This window comes from Pongo abelii, chromosome 5, assembly GCF_028885655.2.
Source record: "Pongo abelii isolate AG06213 chromosome 5, NHGRI_mPonAbe1-v2.0_pri, whole genome shotgun sequence".
NCBI lineage: Eukaryota > Metazoa > Chordata > Mammalia > Primates > Hominidae > Pongo > Pongo abelii.
The window spans coordinates 36,558,007-36,578,182 of NC_071990.2; the positions used below are offsets into that span (position 1 = coordinate 36,558,007).

Sequence of the window (20,176 nt, forward strand, 5' to 3'; positions counted from 1 at the left end):
CTAGGATTTAAGGAGGTCCGGGCTGGTGGTGGGTGGCCCAGGGGCTGACAGGTGAGCTGTCGCCACCCCACCCCCAGGCCTCCAGCATCTCAGCCCTGTTCTCTCCGCACAGGCCCTATACTGCAGCTGCTTCGTCCCAGTGTACTGCGGCCTCATCCCCCCGACTTACCGCGGTGTGGTGAGTGCTTCGGCATGGTGAGGGGTGAGACGAGATCCAAGGGACCTCAGGTCCCTGTGACTCACACCTGGGGGAGCAGGGGGGTGGTCTCAGAATGCAGCGGGAGGACCTAGAGTTGGAGAGTTTCTCGTGTTGTTACTCAGAATTCCCAATGTAGGTGGCTTTCTGGGCCTTTAAGATGAACTTCTCCAGCTGGGGTGGGTTCCTCTCTGGACCCACCTATCCACTGCCGAGCCGGGCAAATCAAGGCTCCATAGGCTTGGCAGGTTTTCCCAGACTTGACAGAGCAGAGGAGATGAAGCACTGGGACCTGGAACCTCAAATGATGAGGATGTTTTCTGAAGCCTTGTAGGCCAGGGCCTTACAGACTTTAATGTGCCCGTGAATCACTCGGGGTCTCGTAAAATTATGCAAGTTCTGATCCAGGCGGTCTGCGGCAGGGCCTCAGGCTCTGCGCCCCTAACCAGCCTCAGGTGCTGCCCGTGCTGCTGGTGGGTGGGCCACACTCTGAGTGGTGATGGTCTAGCTCATGCCCCCTCCTCATTTTATATGCAGAGAAAGTCAGGGCCAGAGACTAGGATTCAGGTAGTAGATGGAGCCCGTATTGTATGTCAGCCAGCCCTGAGAGTTAGAGCCTCAGTATTTGTCATCCTTCGTTCATAGGTGAGAAAACAGAAGCCCCAGAAAGGAAGGGGCTTGTGGCTGAACAGGTGGTGGGGCTGTGGCAGAGGAGCACGTCTCCTGCTTTACCCAGAGTATGGGTCCCCTGCACACAGAGCCCTGCAAGCCCCAGTCTCAGCGCCACTAAGATAGTGGAGGGAGGATCAGTGCAGGACAGAGCACCGGGTTGGGAGTCCAGAGGCCAATGCAGACTCACTAAGTGACCAGGGGCACACCATGCACCCACCAGGACCTCCGTCTCCAGGCTTATCCTGAGGGGTCTTCTGGACCTTCCTTGATGGGCCCTTGAAGCTGGTGCCATGTCCCATGGGCCGTTTCAATGCACTCCGAGTGGGGCTGAGAACTCTGGCCCCAGGTGGGCATTTCTCACTCTGCCCCCACAGAGGTACATCGATGGGGGCTTCACAGGCATGCAGCCCTGTGCCTTCTGGACCGATGCCATCACCATCTCCACCTTCAGTGGGCAGCAGGACATCTGTCCCCGGGACTGCCCGGCCATCTTCCACGACTTCCGCATGTTCAACTGCTCCTTCCAGTTCTCCCTGGAGAACATCGCCAGGATGACCCACGCATTGTTCCCCCCGGACCTGGTGGTGAGAGGCAGAAGGGGTCTGGGGAGTAGCGGAAGGTACCAGGGACTGGGGGTAGGGTTAGAGAGCCACTGGGGCCCACTCAAGTTCCATCTGAGTCTCGTCCCCTCAAATGATCCTTTAAACTTCCTCCTAGACCTGTATCCTGGCCTTGCTGCTAACTAGCTATGTGACCTTGAACAAGTGCCTTAAGCTCTCCCTGCTTCAATATTCTCCCCTGTAAAGCGACATGATGTCAGAAGTGCTGATAGAAATATTAACTGAACTCTTCCATTCGGACAGTTCATGTACCAAATCAAAGGTCGACAAACTGCAGCCCACGGGCCAAATCTAGCCTATGGCTTGTTTTTGTACAGCCTGTGAGCTAAGAAAGGTTTTTCCATTTTTAGAGAGTTATGGGGGAAAAAAAAAAGAAGAAAAAGAAAAAGAACATTAGGCAGAGACTGCATGTGGCCAGCAAAGCCCAAAATAAGTATTTACTATCCGGCCCTTTACAGAAAAGGCTTTGTGGGCAATATCTCATGTAATCCTCTAGCATCCTCTGTGATCAATATTATAACTGTCCCCATTTTATAGATGAAAAAATTGAGGCTGTGAGAGGTGACAGCAACACAGCCAATAAGGGGCAGCCCAGAGACCTGAACTCAGGCTCCAAACTTTGCTCTTCATATGGCCCCGATGCACCTCCTCTGGTACTGCCATGAGCACCCGACACTTTCCCGCCCAGGGGAGGCTGAGGATCCACCATGAATGGTGTAACTCATGAATGCAGCATCACTGGGGTGTGTGATCAGGAATTGCTCCTCAGTTCTTCTTAGCAGATAGTGAGGGATGGGACACTGGATGGGTACGTTTTGAAAAGCCCATCAAATAAAGTTCAAGAGCAATGGGAGTAGCTGCCCTGGGTCGGGGGAACTGTGGCTCCCTTCCTTCCCGCAGCCTTGGTTATTCTCCTGGTGCCCCCCGCCCCCAGATCCTGCACGATTACTACTACCGAGGGTACGAGGATGCAGTTTTGTACTTGAGGCGGCTGAGTAAGTACCGGTGGGGCCCCAGGCAAGGGCAGTGTTGGAGGGTAGGGAAAGTTCAAACAGTAGAAGGGCTGAATGGAGGGGTATTCCCCCCAAATTTGTGACCTGGAGACGCCCTTCACCTGGGAGAGCTGGAAATGGGAGTGGGGACCTAACAGGCTGCATCGCCCAGCCCAGACCGCTGGGTCCACAAAGTAGGATCTCCATGTAAAGGGAGCTTTGGGGTTAACTAAGGGCACAGTGTCTAGGACAGTTGTGCATGTATGTTTATGAATGTAAAAACTCTATTTAGGAAATCCAGAGTTCAGATCTTCCTGGAGAATTCCATTTTCATGTCATTTCATTCTCTTCCACTTTATTCTCTTTCCAGTAAAATCACATTATTAATGTAGAACTGGATGTCACTAGTTTATATTTGTGTAAGACTTTGAGTGACCTATTGATCAGCAAATCACAGAGAAGAGCCCTTGCCCTATGTAGGTTTGGAATGGTGGTCCCTCCACCTATATATTCTCTGTGCTTTATCAGGGTGGAAGAAACAATTCCAGTGACATGTCTTTTATGTGCTAACTCCATGGCAAACATCTTTGTTAAAAGAAATGAACAGGACTGGGTGTGGTGGCTCATGCCTGTAATCTCAGCACTTTAGGAGGCCAAGGCAGGAGGATCACTTGAGCCCAGGAATTTGAGACCAGCCTGGGTGATTGTGAGATTCCCAGCTCTACAAGAAATTAAACAATTAGCTAGGCATGGTGGCACATGCTTATAGCCCCAGCTACTTGAGATCAAGGCTGCAGCGAGCCATGACTGCACCACTGCACTCCACTCTGGGCAACAGAGTAAGACCCTGTCTCTAAAAAAAGAAAGAAATCAACAAAAGCTTTGCATATTTAGAATCAATTATTTTCAGAAAAAGGGATCACCAGATCAAAGGGTTTACCTAATGTTACATCAGAAGCATTTTCCTTATTGCCACATGTCTTTGTGACTGTCTTTTTTGGCAGTTGTATAATATTCCATCATAGCTGTGCAGAAAAATTTGCTTGATCATTCCTTTGAGTTTCCAAATGTTCATGATTATGAGTAATTCTGTGGCAAACTTTTTGTGTATGTTGCTTTAAAAAATACTCTGTGGGTGAGATTAAGGGGTTGGATGAGATTTTCTTCCTAGGAGGTGTTCACTTATTTTTCCCTTCTTCAAAATTCTTTCCTGCTTCCCAAGCTCCCCTTATCGTGTCTCTACTTTCTCCTGGGTCCTTTCTCCCAACAAGGGGGGTGGAGAGGCTGGACAGACAGGAGAGCAGGATGGAGAAAACCTGGGCTCTGGAGGCAAGTAGCTCTAGGCCCCCACCCCACCCACAAGCTGTGTGACCTCCAGATAATCGCTTCCCCTCTCTAAGGCTTGGTTTCCTAATCTATAAAAAAAAAAAAGGGGGGGTTAGATACTAGCTCCTGATACCTACTAACTATGTGATATTGAGCAGGTAATTAATTTCCTGGGGCCTCAGTTTCCTCATCTGTAAAAGGGGCCTAATCATGGAACCTTAGAGTTTTATTTTGAAGATTAAAGGAGTGAAGCCACAAGCCCTTAGCACAATGCTCAAATAAATGGTAGCTCCCATGAGAATGTCAAAGTGCTGAGTCCTAGCCACAGTCAGTCCCATCTACTGCTGGGTGAAACCTGATGGTGGCACTTCAGGAATCCGCCCCCAAAATTGAGCCAGTATATGGATGGGGGCAGGTTTCTTCAATGGCCCTGGAATCACTCCAAGTAGGAACAGATACAACTCCTAAGGGAGAAATGGTCTCGTGCTGACTACCAGCTATTTTTGCTTCCTCTTCCGATTTGCCAGTGTATGGCACGGGTTTCTCAGCGCAGATTTCACCTCCACCACCTCAGTCCTCTTGGATTTGGTGGGACTGGATTTTTCTCCCTGCATCAGATGTGAACAGGAACTACTGACACATACTGAGAAACTGCAGTTGGTCTCCAGAGCCACACTCTTATCCCCACCTGCCATCTGGGAACAGAAAATGGGAGTCCGCCCAGCCTCCGCTGGTTGCTTTCTGGGTGGGGGTCACCTCCAGCAGGAAACTACACCCAAAAAGGTGTCACCCTCCATTCCTCAGCTCACATTCTCACAGCCTCTTTCGGAGAATTAATTATTCTTGCTGCCAGGCAAGCTACTCTCTCTACACTCAGTCCATCCTGGCAGCGGCCTTCTGCCAAAGGGAAGGGCAGCGCACGCTGGCGTGCTTGAAAATCCGCATTCCCCACACAGATGTGTGAATGTGGGTGCTGAGTGAGGTTGGAGCTCAGAGGATGCCATGTCTAAAATATCCATCCGGCATTCAGGCATGCCTGGCCAAACCTCTCTTCCGCCCTCCTCCCCCACTCCCTTCTTCCCTCTCACAGTTTGGTAAGTGACTCTCTCTCTCTGTACATACACACACACACACACACACACACACACACACACACACACCTGTGAAACCATCACCACAATTAAGATAGTGAATAATTCGTCATCCCCAAAATTTCCTCATGCCCTTTCGTGATCCCTCCCACCTTCCCTCACCCCCCGCCATTCCCAAGCAACCCCTGATCTGCTTTCTGCCATTATAGATTAATTCACTACAATGTGAACTCTTTTTTAAAAATCTGAATTCTTTCACTCTGCATAATTATTCTGAGATTCATCCATGTTGTTGAATGTATAAATAGTTTGTTCCTTTTTACGTTCCGTGCCACTGTATGAATGTACCACAGCTCATCTACCAAAAGAGTTGAATATACCACTGTATGCATATACCACAGCCCATTTACCCATTCCCCTGTTGATGGACATTTAGGTTATTTCCAGATTTGGGCTATTATGGATAAAGCTGCTATGAACACTCATACATGAGTCTTGGTGTAGACATATGCTTTCATTTCTCTTGGGTAAATACCTAGAAATGGAATGACGGAATTGCACGGTACATTCATGTTTAACACACATACACAAATATTTTAATTGTGGTAAAAAAAAGTAACAAATTTTAAGCACACAGTTCAGTAGTGTTAACTATGTTCGTATTGTTGTGCAGCAGATCTCTAGAACTTTTTCATCTTGCAAAACTGAACCTTTACACACATTGATCAACAACTCCCCCTTTTCTCCTCCTCCAGCCCCCAGCAACCACCATCCCACTTTCTGTGCTGATGATTTTGACTACACTAGGTACCTCATATAAATGGAATCATGTGGTATTTTTCTTTTTGTGACTGGCTTATTTAACTTAACATAATGGCCTCAAGGTTCATCCATGTTGTAGCTGTAGCATGTGACAGGATTTTCTTCCTTTTTTGAGATGGAGTCTCGCTCTGTTGCCCAGGCTAGAGTGCAGTGGTATGATCTCGGCTCACTGCAACTTCTGCCTCCTGGGTTCAAGCGATTCTCCTGCCTCAGCCTCCTGAGTACCTGAGACTACAGGTATGCACCAACACGGCCAGCTAATTTTTGTATTTTTAGTAGAGACAGGGTTTCAAAAAGTTGGCCAGGATGATCTCGATCTCCTGACCTCATGATCTGCCTGCCTCGGCCTCCCAAAGTGTTGGGATTACAGGCGTGAGCCACCGCGCCTGGTCAATTTTCTTTCTTTTTAAAGCCGAATATATTCCACATTTTCTTTGTCCATCCATCTGACAAAGGACACTGGGATTGCTTCCATCTTTCGGCTATTGTAGATAATGCTGCAGTGCCCATGGATGTCTCTTCCAGATCCTATTTCAATTATTTTGGATATATAACCAGAATATATGTTTGACTTTTTAATAAACTGCCAAATTGTTTTCCAAAGCAGTTGTATCATGTTTCATTCCCACCAGCAGTGGATGAGCGTTCCCATTCCTCCAAAACTTTTGGTATTTTTAATTAATGCTCAGAATTTTTCATTTTAGCCCTTCTCACAGGTGCATGTTGGTAACTTATTGTGGTTTTAATCGGCATTCCTCTAATGACTAATGACTTTGAGCATCTTTTCATTTGCCTATTTTCCTTCCGTGGATCTTCTTTGGTGAAGCATTCGTTGCACTCTTTTGTACATCTCTCACCTAGACTCTTAATAAGCTTTGTTTTTTTAGGGTAGTTTTAGATTTATGGATAACTTTTGAAAATAATACAGGGTGCTTGTCTCACATCTGTTAGACGTTACAGAATGGTACATATATAACATGGTATTCAGTCCAGTACATTTGTTACAACTCATGAACCAATCTTGATATATTATTAACTAAGAGCCATTGCTTATTCAGATTTTCTCAGTTTTTACCTAATTCCTTTTTCTGTTCCAGGACCCCCCACCCAGGGATCACATTACATTTCATTGTCATATCTCCTCAGTTTCCTCTTGCCTATAACAGTTTCTCAGACTTTTCTTATTCTTTTGTGTGTGTGTGTGTGTGTGTGGTGTGTGGTGTGTGTGTGTGTGAGACAGAGTCTTGCTGTGTCGCCCAGGCTGGAGTGCAGTGGTGCGATCTCGGCTCACTGCAAGCTCCACCTCCCGGGTTCATGCCATTCTCCTGCCTCAGCCTCCCAAGTAGCTGGGGCTACAGGTGCCCGCCACTACCCCTGGCTAATTTTTTGTATTTTTAGTAGAGACGGGGTTTCACTGTGTTAGCCAGGATGGTCTCGATCTCCTGCCTTCATGATCCGCCCACCTTGGCCTCCCAAAGTGCTGGGATTACAGAGACTTTTCTTATTCTTGATGACCTTGACAGAGTTGACTATCGGTCAGGTATTTTGTAGAACGTCCCTCAGTTGGGGTTTGTCTGATGTTTTTCTCATGATTAGGCTGGGGTTGTGAGTTCTGGGGAGGAGACCACAGAGGTAAGGTGCTATTCACATCACGTTACCTCACGGGCACGTGCTGCCAACGTGATGTATCCCTGCTGATGTTGACCGTGACCGCCTGGCCAAGGTAGCGTCCATCGGGTTTCTCCATTGTGAAGTACTCTTTCTCCCTCTATCCTTACTGCAGTTTTTGGAAGAAAGTCACTGTGCACAGCTCATACTTAAGGAGTGAGAAGTTATGCTCCACTTCCTAAAGGGTCAAGCATCTATATAAATTACTAAGAATTCTTCTGCAGGGGAGCTTTCTCTCTTCTCCCTGATTTACTTACTTACATAATATATGTTTATATCAGTATGGACTCATGGTTATGTTATACTTTGGGTTATTATTCAATACTACTTTATTTTGTTCCTCAAATTGTTCCAGCTTTGGCCATTGGGAGCCCTTTCAGTTGGCTCTTTTACACATTTTAAAAACTGAATTGTTTGTTTTCTTATTTAAGTGCTGTTATGTGGTCTAGATAAATGCCGCCCCCCCCCCCCCGCCCCCGCCCCCGGTAACCACCCTTTTTGAGACAGGGTCTCACTCTGTCACCCAAGCTGGAGCGTAGTGGCGCAATCATGGCTCACTGAAGCTTCAGCTTCCCAGGCTCAAGCAACCCTTTCACCTTTCTCAATGAGTCTTACAGCCACAGTGACCTTCTCAGAACCAGCCTCAGCTGGTTACCTCCCCTGCCTAAAGGTCATGCTACAATAATGCTTGCCATGAAAACCAAGGATCCTTGCTGCTGCCTACAGCCCTGACATGGTTCGGCCCCTGCCGCCTCCTCAGCCTCCTCCCCCAGCACAGTACCCCCACCCCACGTTGACCTTTCAGGCCCCCCACCATCTGGTGTGTCCTCAAACTTTGTGGCCTTTGTGTGTGCTGTTCCTTCTGCTGAAACACCCTCACCACCCCGCCCTGACCATCCTGGGCCATGTACCCTTCAGATCTCTGCTCACTGCCAATCCCTCAGATGACCTGCCCTCTCTCACAGCACCACACTCCTCTCTTCCTGTATTTGCCTCAGTTGAAACTCTAGATGATTTGGGTGGGCAACGCCTGCTCCCCCACACTACACCGTAAGTGCCAGAAAACATCACGTTTGTTTTCTCTCACTATAAATTCAAGTAAGTACAGAAAGACCTTTGAAAAGCACTGTTCCTGTTTAGGAAAATAAGAAACATTTTTGCAAAGGCCATGCTGCTGCCAGGGCTGAGTAACACCCCATGCTGTTGCTTCTCCTAGATGCTGTTTATCTTAATTCTTCCTCCAAGAGAGTGATTTTCCCCCGGGTGGAAGTGTACTGCCAGATAGAACTCGCCCTTGGCAATGAGTGCCCTGAAAGGAGTCAACCAAGCCTTCGAGCACGGCAGGCCAGTCTGGAAGGAGCCACGCAACCTCACACGGAGTGGGTTCCCAAAGGGGATGGAGGGGGTGGCCATGGTCCGCCTGTGTCCCAACCCATGCAGACACTTGAATTCACATGCAAGTCACCTGTTTCAGCACCAGTCTCTCCACTTGAGCAGCCACCTGCACAGCCACTGGCCTCTTCAACGCCACTTTCTCCAACTGGCATGCCACCTGTGTCATTCCCAGCTGTGCACAAGCCACCCAGCTCCACACCTGGCTCATCACTGCCCACCCCACCACCTGGACTGTCACCTCTGTCACCTCAGCAGCAGGTACAACCATCTGGATCACCAGCCAGATCCCCACACTCTCAGACACCCACTTCACCCAGGCCATCCCTGGGGCCTTCAACTGTGGGGGTACCTCAAACACCGCCCCGAAGTTCTCTTTCAGCCTTCCCTGCTCAGCCACTGGTGGAGGAACTAGGCCAAGAACAGCCCCAAGGTACGGACCTTTCTGGCTTCTTATGACTTTCTCATGCCTGGAGTCCCTTGGCAAGCGAGCAAGGACACCAGGGCTGATAACCACTTCTTTAGGGGTGCGTGGCTGAAGTTAGCAGTGAGCTTTAGCGTCTCTGTCCATTATGAGGACAGTCCGCCACAAGGGGGCAGTATAATAGACATTGGTTCATTTCCCTTGGTGCAGTGCTTCTCAAAGTGCGGTCCCCCCACCGGCAGCAAAAGCATCACGTGGGAACTTGCTAGAACTTATAATTCTCAGGTCCTACTGCAGACCTACTAAATCACCAACTTTGGAGGTGGGGCCCAGCTGTCTTTTTTACAAGCCCTCCAGGTGATTTTTTGCCTGCTCACATTTGAGACCGCTGGGCCAGTAGATTTTTACTGTGAAACCTGCTGTGCTGGGCAGTGCTACTCAAAGAGTGGTCCGCAGACCAATCCAGCCCTCAACTGTGTGTTACTAGCACACCACGGAGTGTGTGCAGAAATTAAGAGTAATCATTTAGAAACGTTTATAGCACTAAGGTATTGCCACAACATCCCGGAGCTTGACCATTTTTTACTAATTCATTTGCATTGTATTTCACAAAATTACTAGTTTGCCATAGACTACAAAGAAATTTTTTTTTTTTTTTTTTTTTTTTTTTTGAGACATGTCGCCCAGGCTAGAGTGCAGTGGCGTGATCTCGGCTCACTGCCAGCTCCGCCTCCCGAGTTCACGCCATTCTTCTGCCTCAGCCTCCCGAATAGCTGGGACTACAGATGCCTGCCACCACGCCTGGCTAATTTTTTGTATTTTTAGTAAAGACAGGGTTTCACCGTGTTAGCCAGGATGGTCTCAACCTCCTGACCTTGTGATCCGCCCGCCTTGGCCTCCCAAAGTGCTGGGATTACAGGTGTGAGCCACCGTGCCCGGCCAGAAATTTTTAAAAAACTGTTTCCTTACTGCTATAGACGGTTTCAGAAGCACCACTATAGGGCTTGCAAAGATAAAATGTTCTCAATTCCTTACTCAGGAAATCTCCCTTTCAGCAGAGGAGATAACACGGATACTAACCTCAAAAATACAATCGGGCTGGGTGTGGTCACTCACACCTGTAATCTCAGCACTTTGGGAGGCCGAAGCGGGTGGATCACCTGAGGTCAGGAGTTCAAGACCAGCCTGACCAACATGGTGCAACCCCATCTCTATTAAATACAAAAAATCAACCAAACATGGTGGTGCATGCCTGTAATCCCAGCTACTTGGGAGGCTGAGGCAGGATAATCGCTTGAACCTAGGAGGTAGAGGTTGCAGGGAGCCAAGATTATGCCACTACACTCCAGCCTGGGCAACAAGAGTGAAACTCCATTTCAAAAAAAAAAAAAATCGGAAGTATTAAGTACTATATAATTAATAAAAACACAGTGTTGGAGGGTATTCGTAGAGAATAAGACCACTTCTCTCTGGGGCAGTATGAAAAGCTTCTTGGAGGTGACAGGTGAGCTTAAATTGGCAGGATTTTGAACATCGTGGTTTGTGGGATTGGATGGGTTGGAGTAGAAAGAGCATTTCCGATTTTGTTTATTTAAGATGCTCAGGTGCAGCGCAGGAATGTGCAGGGTACTTTCCAGGTACTTTAGGAAGGAGAGGACTTGTGTGCGGCCACCATGGATGGTCTGGGTGGAGACAGAGGGACAGAGACCTAAATGAAGGACTGAAGCCAGATTGTAGGGTACTCATGGTCCTCAGCCAAACTTCCAGAGCTATTATAGTAAACATCACAGATCGGCAATGTCTCCTCATCTGGGAATTAGCCCCAACGTGGCAGAGATGCCCTTTCTTTGGAACAGGTTTACTTTGACTCTTTTAATGAGACAAAAACAAAACACCATTAAGAAAATTAGGCTGTGGCTCATGGCTTTGAGAGGCAGAGGCAGGCAAATTACTTTCAGTCAGGAGTTCGAGACCAGCCTAGCCAACGTGGTGAAACCCCATCTGTACTAAAAATACAAAAAATTAGCTGGGCATGGTGGCAGACACCTGCGGTCCCAGCTACTCAAGAGGCTGAAGCAGGAGGATCACTTGAACCTGGGAGGCGGAGGTTGCAGTGAGTAGAGATCGTGCCACTGTGCTCCAGCTTGGGTGACAGAGTGAGACTCCGTCTCAAGAAAAAAAAAAAAAAAAAAAAGAGTCAGAAAATTGGGCACAGTGTTTTACCTGCTCTCTTATTTCCTGTTAAATGCAAAACATTTGTTTTACATTAATCACACCTGTGCATGAAGGCGGCCATCTTCAGGTACCTGAGCAATCCTGGGCCCCAAGTCGGCATTCCTCACTCATATTGGGGGTGGATAGAGGGCATATATAGTCTAGTGATCCTCCACTGGGAGTGATTTTGTCTCCAGGAGACATTTAGCAATGTCTGCAGACATTTTGATTGTCACCTAGTGGTTACAGGCTGGGGACACTGAAAAATATCCTGTAATGCACAGAACAGCCTCTGCACAAAGCGCTCTCTGACCCTTAGTGTCAATAGCATGTACTGAGATTGAGAGACCATGTTATAGCTTACAGCTGAGCCTCAGCGGTGACATCCTAGGCCATCTATGCGAGTTAGGCAGAGCTGAGACCCCCTAGAGCAAATCTATCCAACCCGTGGCCCGGACGGTTCTGAATGCACCAGTCTATAAAAAATTCATAAACTTTCTTAAAACATTGTGAGTTTTTTTTTGGATTATTTTTTAGCTCATCAGCTATCATTACTGTTAGTGTATTTTATGTGTGGCCCAAGACAATTCTTCTTCCAGCGTGGCCCAAGGAAGCCAAAACATTGGACACCCCTGCCCTGGAGTTTAGTGGTATCAGTCATTTAATGATGGCCATTGGTGGCATTGGGGAACAGGAAAATTGTTAAAAGCCCTAGGAAAATCCAAAAACAAAAGGACAACCTCATTGTGAATAGATTTGGGAGAGTTAGGGACATACAACAAGTCTCTAACAAAATAACTTCAGAGGAACCCACATATACTTTATATTACTTTTATTTATATATAATACATAATTACATATTAACCTTCATTTATTATGTACCCCCATACTCATTAAAAACATGTAAAGAACTTACTTAAGAGTAATGGATATGAAACTATTAATACTCTGTTCTAAGAAACAAGCAAAAAGTATTACACGAAGCATGTGATGGAAAGTCCAGGCCCCTTCAGGGGATTTTCCCGAAAACGTTCCCTAACACACTGCTTTCTGTGAGGGAGCTATTTCTTTTCTTTTCCTTCTTTTTCTTTTTCTTTCTTTTTTTTTTTTTTGGTGGTGGGGAGACAGTATCTCACTCCCTCAACTTTTGGGGCTCAGGTGATTCTCTCTTACCTCAGCGAGTAGCTGAGATCACAGGCATGCACTACCACACCCAGCTAAATTTTTGTATTTTTAGTAGAGACAGGGTTTCACCATGTTGGCCAGACTGGTCTCAAATTCCTGGCCTCAAGTGATCCCGCCTTGGCCTCCCAAAGCGCCGGGATTACAGGCATGAGCCACTGAGCCTGCCCCTGGGAGTTGTTTCTAATGTTCCACCAAGGGTCCGAGTCAGCCGCTCCACAGATGCCGCAGGCCTGCATCTCAGTCAAGTCCCACATGACTCTGGTTGTAAAGATGAGAATTGGAGGACAAGAGAGTTCTCTGCTGTTTTTAAACATTCTCATTCACTGACTATTGCTATTTCAAAAATGACTCCATATCCCCCCTCCCCATCTCACTCCCGTTTCCTATATTTTTACTTTTAGCTGTAGCTCCTCTTGTCTCTTCAAAACCAAAAAGCGCCGTGCCTCTGGTTCATGTGAAGGAAACCATCAGCAAGCCTTATGTAATGTAAGTTTCTCCTTCGTGGAGCATGCTTTTTCCTTTGGGTGGGAGAAGCAAGCTCGGCTAAGCGATATCTTCCACCTTAGCTGCCCCGGGAACTCTGGGATCCTTTTCTGGTGTGTGTGATTGTGTGATTACGGGTCCACCCGTTTACACCTCACAAAGCTGCCTTCTCTTGTTCAGTTAGGGCAGCGTGTGGGGAAGGAGCCTGTCCGTGTTGATGATGTCATTCTCTTCTCCTGCACACTGGGGATGCTCCTTCTCCGAGTGCAGTGCAAGAATGTGCATCCCCTGCCCTCATATTTTACTCTCTGGTGATGCCACAGTTCCAAGAGGGCCTGCAGGCATCCTACCTCCCAGCCTTAGGTAGCTCCTGCATGAAATGAATTAAGGGTCTCTATCAAAGGCCTTCCTTACTCCGAACTATTTTCTATTAGCATGATAATGACCTGATAGTCCTAGACTGTAGACTGTCCCCAGAAAATCTTTTTTATTATGCACATCAAGTGTCTGGGTTGCATAACATACACTCCGTTATATCTTTGCAATAACTGTGAGAGGACCTGGGGATCTGCTTTTTTAAAAACTTCCCTGAGGACCACATTACCCAGGCTCCCTTGCTGGCTGAATGCCGTTTGTACTGGTGGTGGGGGAGGCACCACAGGAGATCAGAAGTTGGGTCAAGGGTATTTCTCCCCACAACTCCAGCCCCTCTCTCATCCCTCCCTGCCTTGGGACCACTCTGGCAGTAGCTGGGTTTCTCCATGACCACAGCTGCAGGTATTGAGAGGGCAGGGCCTGAGGCATTCTTGCTTTTAATGTTTGCACTCTCTCTCACATCAAACATATTAAAATTTACCTGCTTCCCACATTAAATATAATTTTAACCATAAAACTTTTTGAAAGAGTTTGTATAAATTTAACAATTTTGAGCTTAGGCATAAGTTATGCATTTTGTTCACATAATTTAAACTTTTTTGCATTTACATATAACTCTATAAAAGTCTGAGTTTCATTTGACTCATGGGCATGATGTTACTTAGATAAATATTCATTGATTATATTTTTTAAAAAGTTTCCTGAGAAATCCGATCCTCAGCTAGGGTTGAGAACCACAGCGCGGGTGTGTCCACCTGCGGAGCTGAGCAGGCCACCATGTTGGAGGGCCCAGGCCGGCCCATAATGAACCATCTACTTAATCTCTTTGCCTAGGGAGAGCCCTGCTGAAGACTTAAACTGGGTGAATAAGGTCTTCAAGAAGAACAAGCAAAAGACAAGTGGCACCAGAAAAGGCTTCCCAAGACATCCGAGATCCAAAAAACCAAGCGGCAAAGTGCAGTGAGCATGACTAATGTTCCTTAAATCCCACGGAGAGGAGCAGCTTTGGGAACTGTGTTCAGAGAGATTCCGAGGAATAGAGGAGAGTGTAAGGGAGTAGGGGGTGTGGTGGGAGATTGGGCTTTGGAACAGACACATCCGACATAAAATTCCTGCTCTGCCACAACTCCACTCAGCGATCATGGTTGGGACACTTGCTCTCCCTGAGCCTCCATTTCCTGTAAAATGGGGATGATACCACTTCATAAAGTTGTGAGAGTTAAATGTGATCAATGATGTAAATTGCTTCATAGAATGCAAAATGTGTAATAGCTCACAATAAGTAGGTATTATGTTTACATAATTCCCAGAGGTTAACTGGCTACCTCTCTGCTTCTGAAGAGATGCTACTTAAAAACAAAACTAGACAGGCCAGGCATGGTGGCTCATGCCTGTAATCCCAGCACTTTGGGAGGCTGAGGTAGGTGGAACACCTGAGGTCAGGAGTTCAAGTACAGCCTGACCAACATGGTGAAACTCCACCTCTACTAAAAACACAAAAATTAACCAGGCGTGATAGTGTGCACCTGTAATCTCAGCTACTTGGGAGGCTGAGGCAAGAAAATTGCTTGAACCCAGGAGGCAGAGGTTGCAGTGCACCAAGACTGCACCATTGCACTCCAGGCTGGGCAACAAGAGTGAAACCCCATCTCGAAAAAAACAAAACAAAACTGGACAAGTGAGTGCCTACGTGACACTCAAATGTTGCCAGCATACAGTTAAGGGCCCTAGTCAATGTAGGCCTGCTTCCTATAGCTTTTTGACTATATTATGCTGTCTTTGACTTAGTCAGTCAACACTTATTGAGCACCTACTAAGTGCCAAACACTCTCCTGTACTCTGGCAAAATAAAAAATGAATTAAAACTCTATCCCCAAGTTTCAACAGTTTACTCCTAGTCTAACTTTAGATCAAAGATAAGACTAAAACCTAAGAATCTGATGAACTTTGAGCCCCACCTAAACCAAGTTTTAATTTTTTTACTGAGTCATCATATTTTAAGTAAAGCCCCATGCATGTATACAAATAGACTCACAAATTCAAAATGAGAGCCTCAGATTCAAACCAAGTCGGGTATTATTTACAGTTATTTCATTGGGTTATCAAAGTATTCTCTGAATTGGCCAGGCATGTTGGCATGTGCCGGTAGTCCCAGCTATTCAGGAGGCTGAGGCAGGAGGACTGCTTGAGCCCAGGAGTTGGAGTCTGGGCTGGGCAACATAGTATTCTCTGAATGGAACAGACCCACACTGCTATATAATTTGCTTCAAGTCTTTGTTGGTCAGAAAAACCTCTAATCATTCTGAGCAACATCCTTCCTGGTTGTTCTTGTCCCAGGTGGGGTCCCTGGATGGGCACAGGGATTTATCAGACAGACAAGGGTCAGAGGCTCACCCGGCGGCCAAAGGCTCATCTCAAAGTTTAAGCAATACACTTGGTGAGTGGTGGGAAGCAGTATGGTAGAGGAGATTCTCAGAGCTGCTGCAGGAAGTGGAACAAACCACATGTTCTTTCTGGATGACAGGTAGGTAAGGGAGGGTGCAGGACGGCAGCTCGAGGTCCCTGGGTTCATGGGATCAACAATCTCAGCCTGGAATTCTTCTCACTCATTCTTGATCTCCAGCCCCAACACTTCCCTGACCTTTGAGTGTCCTTATCTCTGTCTCTAGGAGCTCATGGTCACGTTTGGCCTTGGGAAGCCACCGATCTGTGGTGGGTGTGGGGAGCCTCCCTGGGACTAGGAGCACTATCTGGAAGCCAAGCCCAGGCCCCAGTTCATTGATTCCAGGGCCAGCTCTCTTCCCACTGCAGCAGAGAAGCGGGAACTGTGCAATTCAGCAAGAGCCACTTTGGTTAACAAATCTTCTGGGAATGAAGGTGCTTTACAAAGAAGCAGGCTGTGATAAAAACAAACAAGACAACATTTATAAACTGTGGGAAGCACTGTTGTCATTGGGTCACACCTCCTGCACCAGGCAGGTGGTTGTCTGCTGCGTTCCTTTACAGAACAGATGATGAGCCTGCCTGGAGATGGCAATTTACCAATTGATGGTCTTACGCAATTCCAAAGGCTGGGGTAAGGGGTAGAAAAGAAAAGCTCAAAAATGTTAGGGATAGAGAAGGGGGGAGTGATTCAGGAAGAGGAGAAACCTGCTCATTTCCTCCCAAATTATAACCACTGTCACATCCATGGCTAGTCCTGTGCAAACTTCCAGTCCCCAGCTGATATCCCTGCGGACAAGCAGAGAGAGGCTAGAACAAAAGCTAAAGTGTAGATGTCCCATACATTATTCAGTGTTGTTTTTTAATCAGAGGTTGAAATTCGTACTCTGATGCAAATTGTATTAGTCAGTTGTTGCTGCTATGATAACACTGCATAACAAACAACCCCCCAAATCTCAGTGGATTACAAAGACAAACATTTGTGTTTCTCTTTCATGGGCCTATGTGTTGGCTGGGATAGCTCTATTTAGGCTGCAGGCTGGGTTAAGTCTGCTCCAGGCCCCTTTCATTCTAGGACCGGCAGTGACGGGTGGGTGTATGCATCAGCCTAGCTTTCCTCTGATAGCCTTGGCTCTCCTCCAGTAAGGGTTCAGTTGTCATCCAACTCTGGATTGTGTCACTGGCCTCAAAGTGAAGAGACAGACTGAGAAATTGAGAGGCTGCCTACAGGCTACAAATGGAGAAGGGGGACACCATCCTGCCCCCAAATCCTCCTAATTCCTACCAAGTCTGTGAGATGCCCCAAGTTTCCACCATAAGAGATCCTTTTCTTTGAGTTTCTACGGAATTTCCCCCATTCCAATGTGAATGTACTAATATAGCTACAACTTACATAGTACTTCCGTGCCCAGCACCATGGCACAGAGAGGTTGAGTAACATGCCCAAAGTTAGACAGTTGGTAGGTGGCAGAGCCAGGATCCCAATTCAGGTTGTCTGTCACCAGTGTCTTCATGTTCCAACTTAGTGATACAGCCTACAAGGGTGGTGGGAGCACTGGGGTGGGAGTCAGAAGTCACAGGGGTTAGCACTGGTTTCTCTATTCTGGCAAGTTACTTTACTTAGTGGGAGTTTCAGTTTCTCTCTGTAACATCCACTCTGCCTTCAACCCATGTTATTTGGGACTTAACTGAGAAGCTGAATGTGGAAGCATCCTGTGTAATTCTGGGTAACAAGACATGTCAGGACCTTATGACCAGTGCCCAGGCCTGCGTGGGACATTTGGGAGGGTCCCGGGGCAGTGTGTAGGACCGGGGCACCAAGAGAAAGGAGCAGAGAGAGGGTATCTGAATGCATGGTTCTGCCTAGGAGCTTTTAGGAATGCAGATTCTTGGGCTCACCCTGCACCTACTGAATCAGAAATGGGGCTGGGGCCCAGTGGTGTGTATTTCACGTAGTCCACCAGATGACTGATGTACGCTGGAGTTTGAGAACCACTGGATTACTGTGGAATAGAAGCACAGAGGAGAGGCAGCGAATTCACTCTGTTAGCTTGGGGATCTCAGGGAACCTGGTGGAGGTGTGGAAGATGAGCAGAAGTTAGTCAGACTGAGGATAAGGGTGTGGGAGGGTATTCCAGGCACATGGGATGGCCCAGAACAAGGAAATAGCCTATGCAAGCAGTTAACTGCAGTTGCAAGGATGGAGGTAGTGGAGAGGCCTGGAAGTGAACTTGGAGATGGGGTGGAAGGTACGTCAGGCTGGCTTGGATGACCAGCTAATGAGGCTGGACTTCCCGTGTGGTGCTGCGGAGTCATTGCAGGGTCTAAGCAACAGAATGACAGATTTGAAAATTATGGAGATTTGAAAATTATCCAAGAATGTACAAGTCGACATCCCAGCATTTCTCTGGGCTCGGCAAGTGTCTTCCTCCAATTTCCCAGAGAGGGCAAGTAACTCGCCCCAAGTCACACAGGAGGTGGAGGCAAGGCTTGGAAGTGAGGTCTTCTGATTCTCCCTTTTGTCTCCCTTCTTTTCACCTGTTCTTCCTCGGCTTCTCCTATCCAGGTCTGCTCCCTGCCCACTCAACTTCCCTCTGCTCTCCACTTCTGAGACAGTTTGGGTCACCTACAGACCTCATCCCAGCCGGATCCAGGAATGCTGCCCTGAGGTGTGGAATTCCTTAGGATGACCTTGAAAGGCAGATACTGCCTGTCCTGTTCTGGGATGCGGTGGTGACTCCTGGGTCTCATTGATCCAGCTCCTTTTATTCTCCCACCTTTCCCTTCATGGTCACAGTCAAGGTCAACACTAGCCCAGGCAGTACCTTTTGTACTAAGAAAATAGCACCCCTTCCTGGAGAACCTGACTACCAGCCACCGGAAAATTGTCGTAATATGCTGATTTTGTTAGAGCAAGAAACTTGACTGACAACTGCTAGAAAACTACAAAGAACATGCACAGACATGCATAAGTCTGCGAATCGCCTACCCCTTTTGTATGGCACTGTACCCTTGTATAGTGTAAAATCTGCACAACTGTACTCAGCCATCCGGAGACCACTTCAGCCCTATCCCCTTCCTAAAAAGACAAGTATCAGTTGAACTTTCATATGTGGAATGATGTTTCAAACACCCTTTTTTTTTTCTTTTATTATTATTATTATTATTATTATTATTATTATACTTTAGGTTTTATGGTACATGTGCGCAATGTGCAGGTAAGTTACATATGTATACATGTGTCATGCTGGTGCGCTGCACCCACCAACTCGTCATCTAGCATTAGGTGTATCTCCCAATGCTATCCTTCCCCCCTCCCCCCAACCCACAACAGTCCCCGAAGTGTGATGTTCCCCTTCCTGTGTCCATGTGTTCTCATTGTTCAATTCCCACCTATGAGTGAGAATATGCGGTGTTTGGTTTTTTGTTCTTGCGATAGTTTACTGAGAATGATGATTTCCAATTTCATCCATGTCCCTACAAAGGACATGAACTCATCATTTTTTATGGCTGCATAGTATTCCATGGTGTATATGTGCCACATTTTCTTAATCCAGTCTATCATTGTTGGACATTTGGGTTGGTTCCAAGTCTTTGCTATTGTCAAACACCCTTTTATCACCTCCCACTGGAGGTTACATTTGCAAGCAGCAAAAGACCCTTGTGTAATGAAATGAACCCCCTAACTGGCTTTTGGTGTAGCTTGAGATTTCCAATTTCCATGCATTGGCTATAAAAGGCCTGGCTACTTGCTGAGGACTGCCTAAGGTGTATGAACCTATAAGGGTGATCCCCGGTGGAACTAAGGTTAGGGAAGTCCTAGATGGGGGATTTCCTAGGAAGCTGTGAGCCGACAGAGAGAACTGGAGCTGGAACGGGAGAGAACCTGAGGACCCTGAGGCCAAGCCTGCTTCTCACTGCTCTCCGGCACACTTCCCTGACTCTGGGCCTTTTTGAGGACCAGGGGCAACACCTATTGTCAGTCCCGATGGTGCACAAGATCTGTTTCCCTTCCAGGGTGAGCATCTCAGCTTCCTGCGATCCTTTCAACCCTTCCACTACCCTACTCTGGACAGACTGATGGACGCCAGCACTGATTGGCACTCATGGACCTTCCTCCCAACCTTGGCCTGAGCTTGCTTCTTTGAGATGAGCCAGATCATTTCTAGTCTCCCCAGGATCCTGTCCAAGGGCAAAATGCTTGGGGGCCCAGCAGGACTGAGCCAACGACATACTCCCTGTTTCCTGTGGTGGCAGAAGCCCAAGTTCTGTTG

General features: G+C 47.3%; 1 protein-coding gene across 2 annotated transcripts in view; it reads left to right on the plus strand.

The window, feature by feature from the left end:
- The window catches only part of PNPLA1 (patatin like phospholipase domain containing 1), a 41,497-nt gene extending 22,499 nt beyond the window's left edge, over positions 1-18,998 (plus strand). Inside the window, exons 3-9 of one of the 2 annotated variants that reach the window (XM_054557429.2) lie at positions 113-178; positions 1,243-1,452; positions 2,423-2,483; positions 8,604-9,212; positions 13,004-13,088; positions 14,295-14,420; positions 18,469-18,998. In XM_054557429.2, coding sequence (XP_054413404.2) covers positions 113-178; positions 1,243-1,452; positions 2,423-2,483; positions 8,604-9,212; positions 13,004-13,088; positions 14,295-14,420; positions 18,469-18,592 — 1,281 coding nt within the window. In that variant the 3' untranslated portion in view covers positions 18,593-18,998. Of the gene's footprint in view, positions 1-112; positions 179-1,242; positions 1,453-2,422; positions 2,484-8,603; positions 9,213-13,003; positions 13,089-14,294; positions 15,466-18,468 lie in introns of those variants that run through there. The other variant, XM_002816806.4, reaches the window with a different exon arrangement.
- Positions 18,999-20,176: the final 1,178 nt, after the last annotated feature.